Below are 21,809 nucleotides of genomic sequence, written 5' to 3'. Positions count from 1 at the left end.
CAACCGGACCGCAGTAAATGCAGACCAGTTCCATGTGTGGTCTCGGCCTGTTTTTTTTCTGTCCCGGTTATCTTATAACGTAGAGCGCATGAGCAGCCACCGTCATCCCCTTACAGTCAGCTGACTGTCCGCGGTTTTTCCTGTGTGTCTGGCTGCACGTCCCGATTCACACTCCATTCAGACATTCATAAAAATACTAGCTTCCTTACCATGCCACACGGTTTCCAGAGATGATTCTGCTTAGCAGTGTGATGAACCTCAGCGTCTGTCGTTGCTTCCTGTGTCTGTAAATCCTTATTAGACGCTCGTTTGTCTTATCCACGTCCCAAAAGCCGACTCTGTCCAACCATAACATCCTGAATGTTATGGGCGGCGCCATTTTGATTTGCTTTGTCCCGCCTTCAATCCCAGAGAACAGTAGTACCACAGATCGTCACTAGGAGGCGAGGAGCAACCAAGGAACCGGGATAGCGTGGTGTGTAAACGGTCATCAGAACGAGGCTCGACTTGGTTAACTGATCCAAGCTCGGACTGGTCTCGGCTCGGATCGGTTTAACAAGGGTAGTGTAAATGGGGCTATTGAATCCATTCAGGCAAAGAATGACAGTCAGCAAAACTTTCCAAGCTGATTGGGCAGAGTAGCACCTAGTGCCCGCATACCAAACATTGGTTTTAGCCAATTACAATATCAAATGAAAATGTTGTAAGCAGCAGATGCCATGAGAAACCGCAACTTTACATTGGGCATTTCTTGCTGTTCTTGTTTCAAAGAAGAAATTGTGGATTTGGACAAAACAGATGTGATAGTACATGGTACAGCTGTTGGCGCAGCAGCTGTTGCTTTCGTTACCACTGTATGTTAAAACATAATACTGCAATGTGATTGGCCTGATACATTATTGATTTAGGCCTAATTATTTAAGACAGAAGCAGGACAAGATGGATTTTCGTGTGTTTCTGAACGCACAAATACTGCAAGAATACTGCTTGCAGGCAAGGTTAGCAGTAAATGCCATGAGGGTGAAACTTTATAGATGATACTCTGATGTCCCTTTCTCCCGAAGGCAGGACGGAGCTGTGCCTTAAGAAGCTGACAAATACTAAAGAAAAAACAAGTTACGAAAGATACAGATGCAATGCCAAGCACATTTTAATGCTATGGACCACAGTTTTTCTCAAGTTTAAACTGGTATTGCTGTGCATCTTTGGTGCAAACTCTACCTTCAATGAAACACCCACCAAAATAATCGCAGCAACCGTTTGGTAAATATTACTTTCAATGTCTGCTGTCGTCCTCTAAATCCCCTCAGGGGCCTGTACTGCCCCCGTTGAGAAATCTTGCGCTACACTAGGACCTTAATTTCCAAATAAAATTCAAACTCTTTTATCTGAAAAGAGGACTTGAATTTACAGAGCTACAGTCCAATTCCTTGACTGTTTAGCCCAGGTAAGATGTTTCTGCCGCTGTCTCTGGTTTGGAAACGGCATGACAGGAGGAATACGAAATTTGTAGCCCAGGTGAAAGATCCGTCTGTGCATAGTGACTCTTGATGCACTGGCTCCAGTCTCAGTCCACTCCTTTTAAAGCTCCTCCAAGTCCCTGTTGCGTGTGCACCTTATGCTACCACATTTTTCCTTGCACTCAACATTCTATGAATGAAATACAGTGTTTCCCGCAGGAAGTTGCTTAGGCGAGGCGGTGAATTGTCGGCCGGAACAAGTTTTGGGGGGGGTCGATGCAGACACCGACGGTGAAGTCGACCTGCTTCTCGCTTCAAAGTATCCATGTATTTTTGCCTGTATTTTCCCTGCCATTCACTATATGCACGCGAGAAAGCAACAACAAAAAAACGCGTGTTAACGTCAAATAAACATGGAAGCATATCGAGTTAGTTTTTTTTTTTTTTGTGAATGTTGTTGAGGCGGTAGCGTGAGTTTGCCTAGGCGGCCGCCTCGCCAAGATAGTGCTGCGGGAAACACTGAAATAAATGCTTGAAATATTTCACTTTTTATGTAGTAAAGCTACATGATATTATCACTTTCTGAAATGAGGAGCACAAAATGTTGAACTTTTGATGTTTCATGTACCGGACTCTACAATAATAATTTGGATTCCAACCTCTAATCCACAGAGTGCAAAAGAACAGAGTACACAAATTTCGACGTCTTTGCTGTATTAGGAGCCTTCAATATTTATGTGGACTTTCCCATTGGGAAATACATTAACTCCTTCAACACAGATGAGCACTAAATTTCTTGGTCTGCCACCACATGGAAAATTGGCTTAATTCCAGTGGTCAATTTTCTATTTACCTAAATCCAAATTCAGTTCATATAGTGCTTGTCTACAACACGTCCTCTCAAGGTACTATAAAAAAGAAAGTTTACATGTTTTGTTTAGTTTCCCTCACTTTGCCAAAAATGTCATGAGACAAGTTAAAGACCAACCCTTTAAAGTTTTCCTTCAGAAAACAATATCAGTTTGTTTGGTTTTGTTCCTAATTGATGGCCTAAAAGATCAAATCTCGAGTACCATATATTTATGTAGGATTCTTGTCGTCTTTGGCACCTTTTATATACAGAAGTCCATGCTCATACTACTTGCACAGAATAATGCCTGTTGCACGTAACGAAGAAAACCATGTGGGTATGACAGATTTGCCTGTTGTGCTCATGTTAATTTTGACCAAAGGTGGAAAGAGGCTTTTTAATTTTGACCCCTGCCCCTCTACTGTCTGCCCTAGTGTTTAGACTCGTCAGTGGGGAAGAGGAAAAGAAGCTTGGCTGTTAGCTCTTCTCAGGACCCATCTTTCTCAGGATTAAACCAGGTGTGACATTTACCACAACACCCGCTGCCTCACAACAGCATTTGTTGCTTTGCTAATGTATGTTGGTTTAAATTGCATCAGTCTACAAGCTTCCATCATACCCTGGCATAATACTGGATACATGTATTTTGTCATCTTTTTTGCTGTGTGAGAAGATTGGGTATTCCCATTAGACTCGTCATTTGTAATTATGATGGTTCCCAGTTTCTGTAGTCATTTCAGAGTTGGCTTCTTGTGTTTAAGTAAAGTACAATTCATTTTGCTCTCATAATTTGCGTGGAATGCATAATTGTGTAATTCTCAAGAGTGCTAAAATTATTTTCACATAAAAAAAATATTGATTTGGGGGATGCTTTCGGGGCACTAGGGGATAGCAGCCTAGTTCGTGGTCCACCGACCAAGACGAGTAATATACCCCAGAAAATGGTAAAATGGTAAATGGACTGAACTTATATAGCGCTTATTCAATCATTCAGAAAAGTCAAATATCAAAAGAAAAAAAAATTTCAGTGCTTTCAGAAGTGGAAAAGATGGCTTTGAAACAAAAAAGGCAGACAACTCAGACAACACTGAAAGAAGCCGATGTTTCGCAGCAAGACGATAATGCAGTTAGCATTAGCCTAGTTACCCTGAATGCTACAGCACCCGAAGCTAACAAGGTGGAAGAAGAGGTTGCCAACACGAGAATACTGAACGAACTACGGAAATACAGACAAGCGATTAAGCGGGACATAGCAAAGACGCGCTCAAGAGTTGGTGAAGCGGAAAAAAACAATTGGGGAAAAAGAGGACAAACTATAAGCAATGGAGGAGGTGCTAACTGGTTTTCTGGGGATGCAAGAGTGTCTACAGGACAAGCTAACCGAATATGAATCTTAATCGAGGAGAGGAAACGTAAGAATTTATGGTGTTCCAGAAGGGATGGAGAAAAATCCCAGAGATGATTACATTCCTGAAAAAAATCCTCAAAGAAAATCTCGGCATCCCAGCAACGATGGACATGCAGATAGAGCACACATGGCACTCTGCCCACCTCCTCCTCCAAACGCTAAGCCAAGAGCCATCATTATTAAATTCCTGAGCTTCAGAATGAAAGAAGTGATCCATTTGGCATGGCAAAAAAAAGGTTTTGATTTGGCTTTCCACAAAATAAGCATCGGCCACAACTATACTCCAGTGGTGTGAGAGAAGCGAAAAGAGTACGCGGAAGCAAGACGTGTTCTGAAGGCAAACAAGATGCGCTTCCAGAACCTTTATCCAGCCCGTCTGAGAGTGCAATATGAGGACAGACGATGTACGAGACAGTGGATGACGCAACGGCGGATTTGGCGCGAAGGGGCATGTCAGTGAGGGTGATCCAGCAACTGCCATCCTTGTGGGAGAGTGTGCAGTGAAGAGCGTGGTGTGCATCGTGGACCAGGCGGAACGACAAAACCGGGAAGACTCCTAGCTTCAAAGACAAACTACAAGCCTTCAGGCGCATACCAGCGAACAATTAGTTTATAAGGTTTGACATTAAGTTAAATGTTGCCTAAGAGTTTAAAATCTAAAAAGAAATTAGCCAGTTAAAATGAGTTTTATGAACACTGGTCTAGTTCTGGGACAGAAGAGGGGGAGTGGACTGCTGACATGACTGTCCTCATAGGGAGGGCCCTCTGATTCCACGTGGAAGGGAGGTTTCCCTCAAATCGGTCAATAGGAAGACCCTTGGGTTGGAAGTTAGGAGGGAAAGTACTGTTCTTTGTTTGTTTTTCTACTTAGTTGGTGGCATTTAATTGTTCAGTTCTGCTTTTTTCAGGGGGTGGAGGTAGTATCTGCAGGAAGAGAGGAGAAAGCAACAACATTTGATTATGCAAGGAGGTCCACTTGAAATAGTTTCCTTTTAATGTAAACTGAGTCAATCCTATTAAGAAGAGCAACATTTTAGCTAAATTGAAACATGAGAGGGCACAGGTGGCGTTTCTCTGAGAAACTCTTGATTCAATCAGAGCATGAAAAATTAAAAAGATGGATATGAATATGCTTTCTCCTCTTCTTTCAAAACAGGGCACGGAAGGGGTGTTGCCATATTATTTCGAGGTCAGTTAACTATGATCACTTGTCAGAGGAAATTGATGCAGAGGGAAGGTTTAAGGTAGGGGGGCGTGGCTAACTGGACCCTGGACGAGAAATCTTTGTTTCCTACCTTTTGATAGGAAAATATAAAATATAATTTATATATGTTTGTTATAAAAGGCACAATATGAATTATCAGCTTCACATCCAGGCAATAAAAACAATACAGATTATCATTATTCTATCCATGTTGGTCTCATTTGTGAATGAGGCAGAGCTTCATCAAGCGGTCTAACATTTTTCCCTTAGCTGCAACACTTAAAGCACACAGGGGTTCATGCTGCGTCTTTACGCATGATCCAGCTGCTGGATTTTACCCTCATTGGTGCGCTGCACGCCAGGGACAAACGGTGGGGAAAATGCATAAATTAAGACTGTAGGGCTCCTTTTAGAGGGGAGAGAATGAAAAATGGATCTAAGCTAAAGCCCCTGATGTTACAATTCCTTAAAATGACCCTTAAAAGTGTGCACCTATATTACATGTAACGTAATTTTGCGCACCTGGAACCATGCCCACCGAAGCACCGCTGTTTCTGTGTCGTTAAAAACAAAAGAGCATGAAACACAGCTACTGACTCTCCTATTCATATCATTTTGGATAGTTTGGTACGAGTGGAAGGACATTAAACATAGTGATTCACGTTTTGAAGGCTGGCCACTGATAAAAGCACCTGGCTCCGAGAGGGCGGGGGGCGCAGTAAGAGCGGTGAAGCACAGGAACACAGCGCACGTAGTTAAAAAAAATGCTGAATAAATAAGAACGAAAATTATAAACAGACTAATTGGCGTTTTAGACTGTATCTGGTTAGCAGATCTGTTTTCTCATCCTGCGTGCAGCATGACTGGTTCTGAATGAAGACGTTATCTGGGAGCCTCTCTCCCCCCATGCCTCCTGCTCCGCAGAACGCAGAGTTTAGACTGAGCTCTGTATAGACAGAGCAGTGAACGGATCATCCGCAGCGCAGATGGGTTTTGTTATTTTTGTTATTTTTAATTTATTTGGTACAAACATTTACTCGCCATGTGGCAGCTAGCCGTCTGAAATTCACTCGCCAAACGGGAAATTTACTCGCATTTGGCGACTGGCGCAACTGGCAAGTGTTAGTTTCATACCACGCTTACATACCACCGGGAAGTGACTAGTCGTTGTACAGACAAATCTTTGATTTAATGGTTGACTCACAGGGAGTTGCAGTATGTGGAGGTGATTTCAACAATAGACTTACTAAATTAGATATCAAAGGGTTTTATCAGGGAAAACTCATGAATTAAAAAAGTAAATTCCTTGACGAAAGAATAGGAAATTATTGATGTTTGGAAGGGCTTATACCCAAAAAGGAAGGATTATACACACTACTCCTCCCACACAATGTCTATTCTAGAATAGATTTTTTTTCATGTTTAGTAGTGACTCAGTCAGTGTCTTTAGATAAGAAGGTCAGGAAAGGGCTATGGAAGTTACTAAACAAACTTACTAAACAAACCAAAATTAAAAGAAATTCAACAATTTATTCAAGTAAATGATACTGATGAGGTCTCACAAATTTTGATATGGGACGTTCTAAAAGCTTTAATGTGAGGGAAAATTATTTCAATGACTGTACATGAAGAAATTAAATGGACAAAAACTAGCAGAATTAAAAGGAAATTTACATAACTTACAACTATTGGATTGTAGTTATAGCAACTCTACTATAAAAGATAAAATTAAACAAATACAGGCCAAAATTTATGATATTTATCCACATGAAAACCAGAAAAACTGGGTTTTTTTATGACATAAGGTAGCGGTGGTGGTGCTCAAAGCTTGATTACAGCACAATGGTGGCTGACAAAAAACTGACAAAAAATCAGCTGGTGAAGAAAGTTTAAAATAACCAACACAAATACCAACTGTAATTTCTGGAGCTATTATTCGCATCCCTCCATTCTAAACTTCTACAAAAATAAAAATTAAATGACAACTTTGAAAGCACATCAGATCTCAGTTGGGAGAAAGACTGCTCTTGGATATTCATAATCATGTGGAATGGGTAATACGTTAGAAACAAAAGTATGCCACAACATTTAATGAGAATTAAAATGTTCAAGACTTAATGTGAAGTATATGACGGGGTGAAACTGAAAAACTGATGCAGCAAACTAGTCCAGTTTGCCGAAATGTCATTGCAGCAACTCAAATTTGTACTAAGTAGTTTTTATGCCCCACCCTTGTATGCATGCCTGATGATGTTGAGGCATGCTCCTAATGAGAACACAGATTTCATCAAGTCATTGACTTGCAGCATTAGATTAGATGAACCTTATTGTCCCAAAAGAAATTTGTCTTGGGTACAGACTCATAGCTGTCATATTACATTCACACATAAAAACTGCATAAAAGAAAAAAATCTTACATTACAATCACAATAAAAAAAAAAAAAATACTAAAAACCCTTCTATAAACCATTATAAGAAAAATTAATACATAAAAGAAACATGTCATTCACTCCTCCTGAAAGAGCATATAGTCAAAATGGACATTCGCCTGCATTTTGTCGTTGACTTTGCAGCAATCATACTCATACAGAGTATGTTTGTAGCGACTGTGGATAGGAAATTCCCCTTTAATAGGAAGCAACCTCCAGCAGGCTCAGTGTGAACGGCCATCTGCCACAACTGACATGGGGTGTGAGAAGACAAAGCAGACACACAAAAATAACACGGAAGCACTGATCCAGGAATATTTTCTATGTTATAGAGGGTAATGGCACACTAGCTCCATATGTGGCTGTGTCTAGGAAAGAAACACAGTTGAAATACAATTAGTTGCAGTTAAAGCTCAACCAATTGCTGTTTCTAGGAGAAAAAGGGTTAGACTGAGAAACGGGCCCAGCTGTATCATCTATAAGATGAAGTTGTTAGGGTAGGGTAGCAGTAACTCAGCCGATCTATCCTCTAGGACAGTGGTTCCCAACCTTTATTTCTTGAAGCCCCCCCTGCTGAAGTCCAAGACAAGCCCCCCCCAAGCCTTACACAGGCCCGCAAAACGTATCAAAAGACTAAAGTGATTTGTAATTAACATTTATTTATTTGAAAAATAAAGAATAAATGGCAGCTATGTCATTTTATTCTTATTTTTGACTAATAATGTATTTTGTATGTCAATGGGTGTACAGTGCACAGAAATTAACTACAAACTCCAAAAAAGAGAGCTAACATATAAACTTCAAACCTAAGCTTAACTTTCAGCAGCATGTCCACATTTTCAATATATTTTCCAGTTCTAATTTACAAACATGCATAAAGTAAAAACTAAAAGAAACAGTCCCATGTGATTATACACACTCAACTACTGGCTTAAAAAATAAAATTATACAGCAGTTTCAGAAACAAGTACTAAACTTACAACTTTTTTTTACTTATACTACTTATTTGTTCAGTTACTAATGGGTACCTTGAGCTTGCATATTTTTGACCAGGGATGCGATGTCAGGTTTGATTGTTGTGATAGCCAGTCTAAAGTCCTGGTGAACATCGAGTCTGTTTCTGACTTTAGTTTTTATTGTTAATAGTGCGCTGAAAGCTGCTTCAGACAGGTATGTAGTGCTAAATGGGAGAATAACCCTGGTTGTTGCGTGTTTGGCCAGTGTGGGAGCGACAGCGTGTCCTTTGGCAATCCAGAACTTTTTAAATCCGTTTTCCTGGAAATATCTTTTGGACATGGAATCAGCTTGAAGGTCACAAAGCTCATCTTCACAGCCGATGTATTCTACGTCCTTCGGGGTGAAAACGTAGGGGTCCAACACCCACGATTCTCTGGATAAATACTGGTCCATGTCGGCAAAGCGGCTCTGAATCTCATCGTGGAGAAGGTTCATGTGCCGCGTAAACTCTGTGCGCAAAGACGCACGCACGGCGCCACCAGACTGTTTCAGCAGCAGCGGGAAATGCTGCAAGTCCCCCTTTGACATTTTAGAGACTCTGTATTCCAGTTTGCGCACAAAAGCGTCCAGGGCGTTTTTGCATAGCATGATGTTCGATTCTGGCCCCTGCATCCGCTTGTTTGTTTCATTGAACAAAGTGAATGTGTCTGCCAGATAAGCCGCTTTGATCCAAAACGCGTCAGTCAGTTGTTCAAAGAGTAGCCGATTTTGATCTTGGATGAATTCTTTTATTTTTTCTTGTAGCTCAATAAAACGCACAAGCACGAGTCCACGTGACAACCACCTCACCTCGGTGTGTAGCAACAGTGTTTGATGCGCTTCGTCCTCGCACAGCTGGGCAAAAAGTATTTTATTAGAAGGGCGAGCTTTGATGAAGTTTACAACTTTAACTACAGTTGATAGTGTGTCGCTGACGAGTTCTCCACCTATTTTCTTTTTCTTTAGATAACGTATCACAAGATTGTTTTAAGAGTAAGTTGATGGTTGATGGTATCAGATTGCCAGATCCACACAGCAAAAGCCTGAAGGGACGGAACGAGTCTGTGAAATGCTGGCCAAGTGTTCCATACCGCGACATATACAAAGGATTATTTTGGTGTTTTTGTCTTGTTAAAATGGGTGGGGGTGTCGGCGACATTGCAGCGTAAACACAGACGTACTAGCGCGCGTGAACGGGGGCATAATGCAGCCGCTGTCTGGAGCAGCAGCCGCTGTCTGCTGCTCCAGACAGCACCTGCTGCGCATTGACTCCGCTTCTCCGGCCCGTGTAGCGATCGCCACCTCCCCTCCGCCGCTATTTAAGTAGAACAATGACTAGTGCAGAATTAAGTTGTATTTACTGGAGATGAAGTGTAGACTGCAAATTCTGTCGAAGTATGATTGCTCCCCCAGTCCATTGGGAGTGTCTGCCTGCGCTCTTTTCATTGGAAATATCCATTTCTTTCTTCGTCCTTCCTCCTTCGGTAAACGACAGAAACGTACATCCAACGATTTGGAATGCCTCTGTGTGCAACCGGGAGCACAACAAGTCGTAGGCATTGTTTAGATTCCAAAAATAAACTAACTAAAAGTACACCCATTTTGTCATGTAATAGACGAGAACAGTACTGTTTTTTGCCTACCCGCGGGACCCGGATGTAGCGCTGACGTCACACGTGAACCAAAAATTATTCAACCTTGGACCAAAATATTTAATACAATTTATAAATATTGTAAAATCGATTTGGGTGTGCAGATTTTTTTAAATATGATCACAACCATAATTTTCTTTTCTTTTTTTTTAACCATAATTTTTATCACCTCAAAGCAGAGAGAGCTCTGAGTCATCTATTCGGAAGCCAGATGTAAACAGTAGAAGAAGAAAAAGACAGAAATGTCGATGCTCACTGTTAAATATGAGGCTCACCGGAACGAAACGCGCTGCCCTGGCAATTCTACGAGTTGACCTCGCGAAGGCTGACTAAATTTCAAACATGTTTGATTTTCATCCAACCATACAATTCCTGATCGGGAGGTGGTCGTGAGAGGCTAATCGCCCCTCATTACCCCCTGTATACCACATGATGCAGCTGAAACTCGGCCCGATCCAAAGAAATTCTCGCACTACTGTAAAATCGGCCCAAAAAGGGCACAAAAAAAACGTACAGTGTATGCCCAGCTTTAGGAACATATCGAGCTATCAGATCTCTGATATATGATGGAGCTTAATTATTAAAATCTTTAATTATTGGTTTAACAGCCAATGAGGGGAAGCTGAAATAGGAGAAATATGAGCCCTCTCATCGGGCACCTGAGGCATCATTCGTACCAACTTTTGTTCAGTTCAACCTTTCTATGTGAGAATGTTTTGGCGAGTAGGTAAAGTTTGCACCATGGTCACGCCCCCTAGACATTGTTATACCCCCACCATTTTGATAACTTTGAATCACCCATGCCTTAACTGCATATGATAGCTCAAAATCCCTAGGAGTTTGTTAAAGTTTGAGAGGCCTAAACGTCAAAAACCGCCATAAAATGGCTGACTTCCTGTTGGTTTTAGGGCATACCCCCAAGATACTTTTTTTTGATGATTTTGAGTGATCTACCTATATACCAAATTTCAAATCTCTGCAACTTCAGCTTTGGCCCAGCTCACTGTAGGTGGCGCTGTAGCAGTTTGTCCATGGCTGTTTTCAAATACATTAGAATCTTGTGATTTCACTCGGGGACAGCTTTTGATGAAGTTTGAGTTTTCATGCGTGTTTAGGCCTCCAAAATGCTGTTTTCAGAGGCAATGGAATAATAACCCATATGATTACAATAGGCCTTTGCAGCACATAGCTCTTCTGGCCTAACTGTGTCATAATAGTTAAGTTTGGAATGGAATAAAAGCAGGCTCCATGTGCGAGTGCTGACTTGCTAATCAAAGTAGACATTAGTATCATTCACATCATTACAATAATTTGGTGTACATTACGACGATCAGCCTAATGCAGCCACTGGACAGCACCATTTGGATCTGATTGACACACAATGGGTTAGATAAGATAAACTTAATTTTAAGCCAGTTTCTTTAATAAGTTTAGTGATGGCACTCAAGAAGCTTTTGAATTGAATTGTTTTATTGTCCCCCATGGGGGAAATTACGTTTCAGTCCAACCCAAGAGAGACAAACATGGGTAGACAGGTCACTGAGGCCTTGCTGCTTTTTTCAAGGCACTGCCTTTTGCAGAATATAGAAACTATGAAAGCGGTGTACTCAGTGTTTCCCGCAGGAATTTGCTTAGGCGAGGCGGTGAGTTTGGGGGGGGGGGGACGACACGTTTTCCGCGGACCGACTCGCGGAGCGGGGGGTATCCATGTGTTTTCTCCCTGCCATTCACGCACGCGCGAAAGCAACAACAAACCGCGTGTTAACGTCACATTTGTTTTTTTGTTTTTTTTGTTGTTTTTTTTTGGAATGTTGGCGAGGCGGTAGCGTGAGATAGCGCTGCGGGAAACCCTGGGTGTACTCTTTTGTACATGAGGCCCCTGGGGCTTTGTTTTAGCGGAAACTGTTCCAGAACTGGCATCAAAATATTGCTATATTTTGACTGGGAGGACTACCAGTCAAATTGTCTTGTGCTTTCCTGGACTTGTAGTTGAGTGTAGAATGGAGAAGTTGTTCCACCCCCTCGTCGGTTCATATAAACGCCCCTTTTCTAACTCCGCCAGTCATAGTTTTTACCATTGTCTGCTTGTTCTTTTTCAATGCTTTCATGCACAATGCATAGTGTGACCTTCTTTACTTCGGTTGCACCATTACTACACCACTCATACAGTGGCATACAGCTCCTCCAGCTTAAGGCGGATTCAAACTTTTCTGTGAGGATACTTCAAGGCTAAAACACACCAAACCATCCGATCCGACGGACAGGTCCGTACAGGTTTTTTCTTTACTGACTGGCTTGCATAGAGGCTCCCTTTACAGACTACCGGACTTGTGACATCAAGTATTCACGCAAGAGTGTGAACCACAAATTCCGCCAGCATAAACAAGCCTGGCAGTAAACCTAAAACTGCAGTCGCTGCTCGAATAAGCTCATAGAAGATTGCTGTTTGACTTTATCTGTTTATTGTACTTTTGAGGTCTGTTAAGCACACAGTTAATGGAAATGTTTTCTAGATTATTTACTGAGCTGTGTAAATGGGGGTAAATCTGGCCCAAAATTGTCTACTGTTTACTTTGTGGTTCTGAGATTTTATTTAGTATTTTCCCCAAAGTGGATATGTGTCTGTCTTCCTGTCTGACTCATGGATTTCCCATCAAATAGGCCATTCCTCAAATGCGTCAAATTACTAAATTTAGATTCATGCCTCAAGGCCATCTTGTGGTCGTAGAAACGTAGAGTGGTAACGCTTGAATTGTTTACTTGTATGAGTTAGTGAACAGACCTGTTCTGAATATTGTCTCAACATGTATATGTGTATATTACTATTACTATATTATGGCAACAACAAAACACCTCTACATTGGTATCTGCCAGAGGGACTTGTGATCTGATGATCGTGACCATATGAAGGGAGGTTTCTTTCCATTCATTTTCCAAAATGCCGAAGGATTGGCGAGAAATGTCAGGGTTGGATACGAGCGTATAACCAAGAGGACTTTACTGTGGAATCTTGACCAAAGACACCTATGCTCTCTCTCCATTTCGTCGGTAAGGAGCCAACACTTGAAAGTCCAGACCTGATACCAGCATCTTTGCAGGTAGGATATATATTATTTGACTTTTTCACAGCGGACTGAAAATATCATATGATCCATGAGGCCTGTTCATGTGAGCTTCAGTGTTGCATAGTCTGCTTATTATGAGCAACTTTGGGCTTGTTTTTCTCTAAAGTCATTAGCATTTTTTGTGAGTCAGCGGTTGCATTTTCTTGGGGTGGTTTTTGAACATGAAGTTACTTTTTTGGCTTGGCTTTTTTTCTCGACAGAATGCCTTTTTCTGGTTATGCGCTGCGCAACAAGAGCAAGGCTCAACCCCATCCTCTGCAAAAAAAAAATTATGCGCTGTAAAAGTCCTGCTGTGTATAAATACCAGCTAAATATATGCATTTTTGATGGTTTTCTTGCTGGCGTGTGGTTGTTTTCTTGATGGTCATCAACTTGTTTTCGCAGAGTCGAATTGTTTCTCACAGTGATCGTGTGTGTGTGTGTGTGTGTGTGTGTGCGAGAGAGAGAGAGAGAGTAAAACGGTGAGATGGGGATGTGTGTTTGATTACAGTGAGATGGTTGACTTTTAAAAATTGGCTGCGTCCAGTTGCGGTCACCTCAAAGTTCTCTTCCTGAATAATGTGGTGTTCACTATTGTAGACTTCTGTAGTACTAAAGACTCTTGGTACTATACATTATCATATGTAATCTAAAAGGTAGAGGAATGTTTATAGCTTCGGTACTGGACTCGCACACAAAAACTATGCTAGACGGGTACATTTCCGAACGCTCGAATGTCTAGCATGCAGCCATGTGAGCTTATATGGATAAGCAAAGGCTGCTCAGGATTGGTCGATTACCCCATGTTGTCTTCCGGTATCCACATCAGCATTAGACTGGAAGAGCTTGGCTCTAGGGAAGATAACGGTCCATTTGTTTATGAATGCCACATGTCCTTGGGTTTGTTTCCCTGGTAACTGTCTTTCGCAGCCACAGCCTCTGCTATCTCATAATCCGTAACCTTTTCCAACTTTAGCCTGTTTTGAAGTCTATTTTTTGCAATAGTATAAGCCCTATTCACCTTATTTTCAACTGAAATATGAACAGTGAGTTAACGTTTTTTGTACGAGGCTTCCGGTCAAGAAGTTCCTGTGACTGATTAGTTAACCCAAAACTTCAGTGTAGCAGCTAATACAGCAAGACTTTGTACCAAACTCGTCATTATGGCTTTGAGGAAGACCAGAATCATTTGTGCAGTTAAAAGGTTGTCATAAGTGGTATAAGAGAGAGGTTTACTTGGAGCAGGAGCATTTTGTTTATCAACCGCGTACAAGAGTTGAATGTGGATGCGAGGCACCCTATGACCTGCACCCCCCACTGAAGAATAAAGAATCTTTTCAGCTGTGGTTAAAAGCTTTAAATTTGAAGAAGCCATCAAAGAGAACATATTTGTTCTTTTCATTTCGTCAACAAAAGACCTACAGAAGATCACCCGATACCAGTAAAGTGCCTGGGCTACAAAGTTCCAATAAAAACTCCAAGGAGACATGTCAAGAGGAGAGTAATTACAGGTAAGCTAAGGGATGTTTAATTTCTACAAAAGACAACGTTAACGCTAGTTCTCAGTTTGTGTTCTTCTTGAAAATGTACAGTCATGGCCAAAAGCATTGAGAATGACACAAATATTATATTTTCACAGGATCTGCTGCCCTCTGGTTTTCATGTGTATATGTCAGATGTTGTCATCACATACATACAGAAATGCAATTGCAATCATATGAGTAACACAAGCTTTTAATGACAGAATGAGTTAATGCAGCAAGTCAATATTTGCAGTGTTGACCCCTCTTCTTCAGGACCTCTGCAATTCTCCCTGGCACGCTCTCAATCAACTTCTGGACCAAATCCTGACTGATAGCAGTCCATTCTTGCACAATCAATGCTTGCATTTTGTCAAAATTCCTAGGTTTTGGTTTTTCCACCCATCTCTTGATGATTGACCACAAGTTTTCAATGGGATTAAGATCAGGGGAGTTTCCAGGCCATGGACCCAAAATCTCTGTTTTGTTCCCTCAGCCAGTTGGATATCACCTTTGCTTTATGGCAAGGTGCTCCATCATGCTGGAAAAGGCATTGTTCATCACCAAACTACCCTTGGACGGTTGGGAGAAGTTGCTCTCGGAGGACATTATGGTACCATTCTTTATTCATGGCTGTGTTTTTAGGTAAGACTGTGAGAGAGCCGACTCCCTTGGCTGAGAAGCAACCCCACACATGAATGGTTTCTGGATGCTTTACAGTTGGCATGAGACAAGACTGGCGGTAGCGCTCACCTCGTTTTCTTCGAACAAGCTGTATTCCAGATGTCCCAAACAATCGAAAAGGGGATTCATCAGAGAAAATGACTTTACCCCAGTCCTCAGCAGTCCACTCCCTGTGCCTTTTGCAGAATATCAGTCTGTCCCTAATGTTTTTCCTGGAGAGAAGTGGCTTCTTTAATGCCCTCTTGGAGCGAGGCCCAGGCCTAACAGTGCGTGCAGATGCACTCACACCTGCCTGCTGCCATTCCTGAGCAAGCTCTGCACTGCTGGTACCCCGATCCCGCAGCTGAAACACTTTTTAAGCGACAGTCCTGGCGCATGCTGGTCTTTCTTTGGCGCCCTGGAGCCTTTTTGGCAACAATGGAACCTCTCTCCTTGAAGTTCTTGATGATGCTATAGATTGTTGACTGAGGTGCTATCTTTCTAACTGCGATTCTCTTTCCTGTTAGGCCATTTTTGTGCAGTGCAATGATGACTGCACGTGTTTCTTTAGAGATAACCATGGTTCACAGAAGAGAAACAATGATGCCAAGCACCAGCCTCTTTTTAAAGTGTCCAGTGGTGTCATTCTTACTTAATCATGACAGATTGATCTCCAGCCCTGTCCTCATCACCACCCACACCTGTGTTAATGGAGCAATCACTGAAACGATGTTAGCTGGTCCTTTTAAGGCATGGCTGCAATGACGTTGAAATGTGTTTTGGGGGATAAAGTTCCTTTTCTAGGCAAATATTGACTTTGCGATTAATTGCTGTTACACTGATCACTCTTTATAACTTTCTGGAGTATATGCAAATTGCCGTTATAAAAACTGAAGCAGTAGACTTTGTAAATATTAACATTTGAATCATTCTCAATACTTTTGGCCATGACTATATGCGTTCTCACATGAAACCAGTTTTTTAAAGGTTTTTCTCTGTATTTTATCTGTATAATTCTCATCAGTTTGTAAAGCTACACACAAATTTACAGCAATATTTTTATCTGGCCTGTCAAGAGATAAAAATGGGGGTTCATTTTTCATATTTTTGTGATGTAATTCATACATTTATTAATGTCTCAGTTCCAAGTTAAATATTAGATTAGCCAGCTAAATATTTAGCTCCAAACTAAACATTTAGTTTGTAAACAATATATGTAATTTGGAGCTAAATATTTAGTTTGAATTAATGAGTTAATGTATAGTTTAAAAAGTAAATATTTGGTTTTGTAATTAAATATTTAGTTTGCAAATGTATGACATGGTAATTGTGACGTTGAAAAATTAACCCCCATTTTTTTTCTCTTGACACGCTATAAATCCCAAAATATTAACTTTTGACTGTGTAACTTTACAAATGGCACACCAGATGCTAGCACAGTGCGTTTATAAAAGTTGGAAGGAGTGTTTGCTAGAAGTGCTGATACAGGTGTTGCGCTATTAGCTTGGTGTTAACATAGTATTAAATAGTCTTTTATATGTTTTTATGTTCCCTAAACTGATTGTGGACTTATGTGGTCTTGTGTTTGACAGATGAAAGTCACAGTGATGCGGAGGCTGAGACCGCTCCACAGTCAGTCACCGATGCATAAAGATGCTCACACTCAGTGGGAGGTTCAGGCACTAATGGATCACACCTACATATTAGGAGAAAGAAGGATTTATGTGACAGACGAACACAATGTGGTGGAGAAGAACCTCTTGCCCATGCTATCCTGAAGAATGACACAAGCTGTATTGTATTGCACACAGGCCTGTCTCTCAGTGCCCTTTTTGATTGTTAAATATTTGGAACAGTTCTATAAAGAAAACTTTAAGATGCACATAATGGATCAAATATTGATGACCATGATGAAAGTTAAGTTAAATCTACTCCAGGGTGATCTTTCAGAACGTTTTGATGTATCCCAGGGGTTAGTGAGCACATCCTCTCCCACTGGATCAACGCAATGGATGAGAACATGAGGATCTACATTCCTTGGCTGTTATGGGAGACAATGCCTCAGTGCTTCAGAGAGCAGTTCCCCAACACCACCTGCATCATTGACTGCACTGAAACTACCCTGCAGAAACCGCACAATCTTGACTTTAGAGGGGAATCATACCGCCATTGTTATTCAAGCAATACTTAAGTATTTAGTTGCTCTTGCCCCTTGTGGGCTTATGTTAATTTCTCCTGCTTATGGTGGCAGGTATCTCAACAAGTTTATCACTCAAGAGTCTGGGTTTCTGGAGTATCTTCGTCCTGATGATAAATTGATGGCAGACAGGTTTTACCATCAGAGATTTGCTGTTTGAGAGAAGAGTTAACTTTGTTGTACCAGCATTCACTAATAAAGGAGGGCAGTTGTCTGATGAGGATGTACAGTGCCTTGCTAATGTATTCAACCCCCTTGAATTTGTCGACCGTTTGCCACATTTCAGGCTTCAAACATAAAGATATAAAACCAAATTTTTTGTAAAGAATCAACAACAATGGGACACAATCATGAAGTGGAATGAAATTTATTGGAAATTGCAAACTTTTTTTAACAAATACAAAACTGAAATTAGGCATGCAAAATCATTCAGCCCCCTTGAGTTATTACTTTGTAGCGCCACTTTTTCCTGCAATTGCATCTACAAGTCGCTTGGGGTATGCAGTGTTTCCCGCAGGAATTTGCTTAGGCGAGGCGGTGAGTTTGGGGGGGGGGGGACACGTTTTCCGCGGACCGACTCACGGAGCGTGGGGTATCCATGTGTTTTTTCCCTGCCATTTACGCATGCGCGAAAGCAACAACAACAAACCACGTGGTAACGTCACATTTTTTTATTTTTTATTTTTTTTTGGGAATTTTGGCGAGGCGGTAGCGTGAGTTTGGCGAGGCGGCTGCCTCGCCAAGATAGCGCTGCGGGAAACCCTGGTATGTCTCTTTCAGTTTTGCACATCGAGAGACTGAAATTTTTGCCCATTCCTTCTTACAAAACAGCTCGAGCTCAGTGAGGTTGGGTGGAGAGCGTTTGTGAACAGCAGTTATCAGTTCTTTCCACAGATTTTCGATTGGATTCAGTTCTGGACTTTGACTTGGCTATTCTAACACCTGGATATGTTTATTTTTGAACCCTTCCATTGTAGATTTTGCTTTATGTTCTGGATCAATGTCTTGTTGGAAGATAAATCTGCGTCCTAGTTTCAGGTCTTTTGCAGACTCCAACAGGTTTGCTTCCAGAATGGTCCTGTATTTGGTTCCATCTTTCCATTGGTTCCATCTTCCCATCAATTTTAACCATCTTCCCTGTCCCTGCTGAAGAAGAGCAGGCCCAAACTATGATGCTGCCACCACCATGTTTGACAGTGGGGATCGTGTGTTCAGGGTGACGAGCTGTGTTGCTTTTATGTCATACTTAACGTTTTGTATTGCTGCCAAGACATTCGATTTTGGTTTCATCTGACCAGAGCACCTTCTTCCCCCAGTTTGGTATGTTTCCCAGATGGCTTGTGGCAAACTTTAAACAAAACTTTTTATCAATATGTTTAATGGCTTTCTTCTTGCCACTCTTCCATAAAGTGATTTGTGCAGTATTCGACTGATTGTTGTCCTATGGACAGAGTCTCCCACCTCAGCTGTAGATCTCTGCAGTTCATCCAGAGTGATCATAGGCCTCTTGGCTGCATCGCTGATCAGTCTTCTTGTATGAGCTGAAAGTTTATAGAGACGGCTGAGTCTTCGTAGATTTGCACTGGTCTGATACTCTATAATCAATATTATTGCTTGCACACTGCTCTTTGGGATGTTTAAAGCTTGGGAAATCTTTTTGTATCCAAATCTGGCTGATAGAGCATAGAAGTATTGCATATACAAAAAGATCCTGATTTCCACTGAATCTTAACATTTGTATATAGTTATTTGACAGCCTGCAGTGTCTTGATTGTATTAATGTTTCAATCCATTGTTATTGCTAGTGTGATTTGTATTTAGTTATTTTGATTAGTGGATGTTGTCTTAACCAGATATAACATTTTAAAGTGTATCTTTATATGCATTAACTGACAAGAAGATATAGTATTTCACTAATCAAATTTATTATTTCATGTCATTTGTTTAAATTGTGATTACAATTAAATTGCACTGTCCCTTAGTTCCAGTGGCGTTGGTCATCTGTGCAGGACAATCTAGTCAGACCTTTTGACAGGGCAAACTGCGCCTTTAACAAAGAACCATTACATATTTTTAAGATATTATGGTCCTTGGTGTGACAATATTTATACCAAAATATGGACAGTTACTAGCGACAACCATAAACTGTCCATATTTTTCTACTTACCTTGATGATGTACTTATCCGAAAGAGATTATGCATTTAGTTGAGATTAGACTGGTATGAATTAGAATTCTGGTGGCTCACCAAAATGTGTTGTGCTAATAGAATATTACCTTTACCCAAGTTTGAATGACCTTACCTTAACCCAAGCAACATTATTGAACAAGGGAAAAGGTGCTTTTCCAGATAAGTTGGTTAAAAATAAAAACGTTATTCATAAAGCCTGCTAAATTTTATTTCATGAATGCCTTAAAGCCAATGTTTTCATCAGCTCTTTGATACTCACCAAAATAAAATGGTAGTAAACTTCGTTTCAATCTAAAGCTAAATTATATTTTAATGTGACAAACTTGCATCAAGAGCTTTGAGACTACACATCTAATTGGTACAGTTTCAAAATTCATTATGAGGTAGGCAACCGTTTTACCAATAAAATTTTGATATTTGTAGCATTAGTTCAATTCCAAAAATTTAGTGCTGCTATCTTTTTAATATAAACTGACTAGTATTCTAATCACAGCAAGGCAACAGCTGTTATGTTATTGCATTGAACAGACAATAGTTTAGTGGTGTGGCACTGACCTGCCACTTTGATTGCTCTGTAATTTTTGGAAATGTTGCCACAACATTATTTACCAATTTAGACAAACGGTAGTTGGCCCAGGGAAGCGATGAAACGGAAGTGACGCACAGAAACTGGAAGTTGGACCCATATTTACTTCTGCATTTTAACATATGGTGGATAATTTAAAACATAGGCCTGTAATAATACATATATTTTTGCAGCACAGCTGCAGAAAACTGCAAGCCGGGCTCCCTGGCCCCATTCCCTTCCACTAGATCTAATTGCTATGACACAATTTTCCGTCAGATCAGACGGATCGGATGGTTAGGTGTGTTTCAGCCTTTATTCGTTCTTTGTAGTCCAAAACCAGGCCAACCAGGGCCCTAATGAGTCTAAACAAGCTCCTTTGTCAAGGATATACAAGCATATTATGATTGGATTGATTGTGTGTCCATATAAACTGTACAATCCAATTATTTAACCTGAATACATTTTAATCATATCGTGAAATTTTGTGCATGTAAACATATGTTTTATTATGACTTGGTGACTAAATAAAAATTATTTATTTCATATATTTTATTTTTCACATTTTGTTAACTTTTAGATTATTGCTAATTTGAGGTCTCAGTGACTAAAGACCAAATGTGTTCTATTTCTCTCCTTCAGTTGTTCCTTATTGACTTTGGTCTGGCAAAGAAGTACAGAGACAATCGGACACGACAACACATCCCCTACAGAGAAGACAAGAACCTGACGGGGACTGCACGCTATGCCTCCATCAATGCACATCTGGGTATTGAACAGAGGTTTGTGAATAATTTGTACTTAATAGGCTTTTAAGGCTGTTATAACCACCACCCCCCCCCCCCCCCCCCCCCATTTAAGATAAATTCCTTTATTGTCCTACAGTGGGGAAATTTGGGTGTGACAGTGGCTGACAGTTAAAAATTTAATGAAAAAAGAACAACCTAGTCTTATCTGAAGTTCTAAAAGTCTATGACTTGATAAATGTGTTAAACAGGGTTGATCAGATTTTAGATCGGCATGCACTGTGCGATATTTTTTTAGCCTCTTTTGGCCCGATTCTTCAGTCGTGCAGGAATTTTTTGGATTGTGCCATGTATCAGCAGCATCGTGCGTCCTGCATCGTGTGGTATACATAGGGTAACAAGGGGCAATTAGCCCCTCATGACCACCTCCTGATTAGGAATAGTAGGGTTGGATGAAAATCAAGCATGTTTGAAATTCAGTCAGCCCTCGTGAGTGATCGTAAGCATATCCTGCTGTGGAAGCAGAGCTACAAGTTTCTAAGAGCAGATTTTCCCCAACCTTGCGCACTGCGCAAACAAGGGAATTGTTCTATGTTTTCATCTGAGGAGGAGTGGAGAGAAGCATGGCGGCAGTATGTATGACATGGAGTCAAACTACGGTGGAGCAACTCGTAGAATTGCCACTGCAGCTTGTTCCGTATCTGAGTACAAAGATTGAAAATATCGTACAGTGCATGCCCTGCTTTAGCCAAAGACTTGCTCATCCCCACATCTGTAGGCAAAACACGTTGAACCATTAGTTCTATTCAGTTTATTTAAATAGTC

The 21,809-nt window shown here is 40.9% G+C and overlaps 1 protein-coding gene across 4 annotated transcripts in view; it reads left to right on the top strand.

Annotated features, from left to right (window-relative positions):
• Positions 1–21,809, top strand: part of csnk1a1 (casein kinase 1, alpha 1) — a 121,100-nt gene that overhangs the window by 53,375 nt on the left and 45,916 nt on the right. For 3 of the 4 annotated variants that reach the window (XM_012856640.3, XM_012856638.3, XM_012856639.3), the window contains exons 5-6: positions 2,745–2,828; positions 20,881–21,020. In XM_012856640.3, coding sequence (XP_012712094.1) covers positions 2,745–2,828; positions 20,881–21,020 — 224 coding nt within the window. The remainder of the gene's footprint in view (positions 1–2,744; positions 2,829–20,880; positions 21,021–21,809) is intronic. The other variant, XM_012856641.3, reaches the window with a different exon arrangement.

The sequence above is a fragment of the Fundulus heteroclitus genome, unplaced genomic scaffold, assembly GCF_011125445.2.
Source record: "Fundulus heteroclitus isolate FHET01 unplaced genomic scaffold, MU-UCD_Fhet_4.1 scaffold_215, whole genome shotgun sequence".
Taxonomy (NCBI): domain Eukaryota; kingdom Metazoa; phylum Chordata; class Actinopteri; order Cyprinodontiformes; family Fundulidae; genus Fundulus; species Fundulus heteroclitus.
The sequence above is the reverse complement of the archived record's forward strand: the minus strand, read 5'-3'. Positions and strand labels throughout refer to the sequence as shown.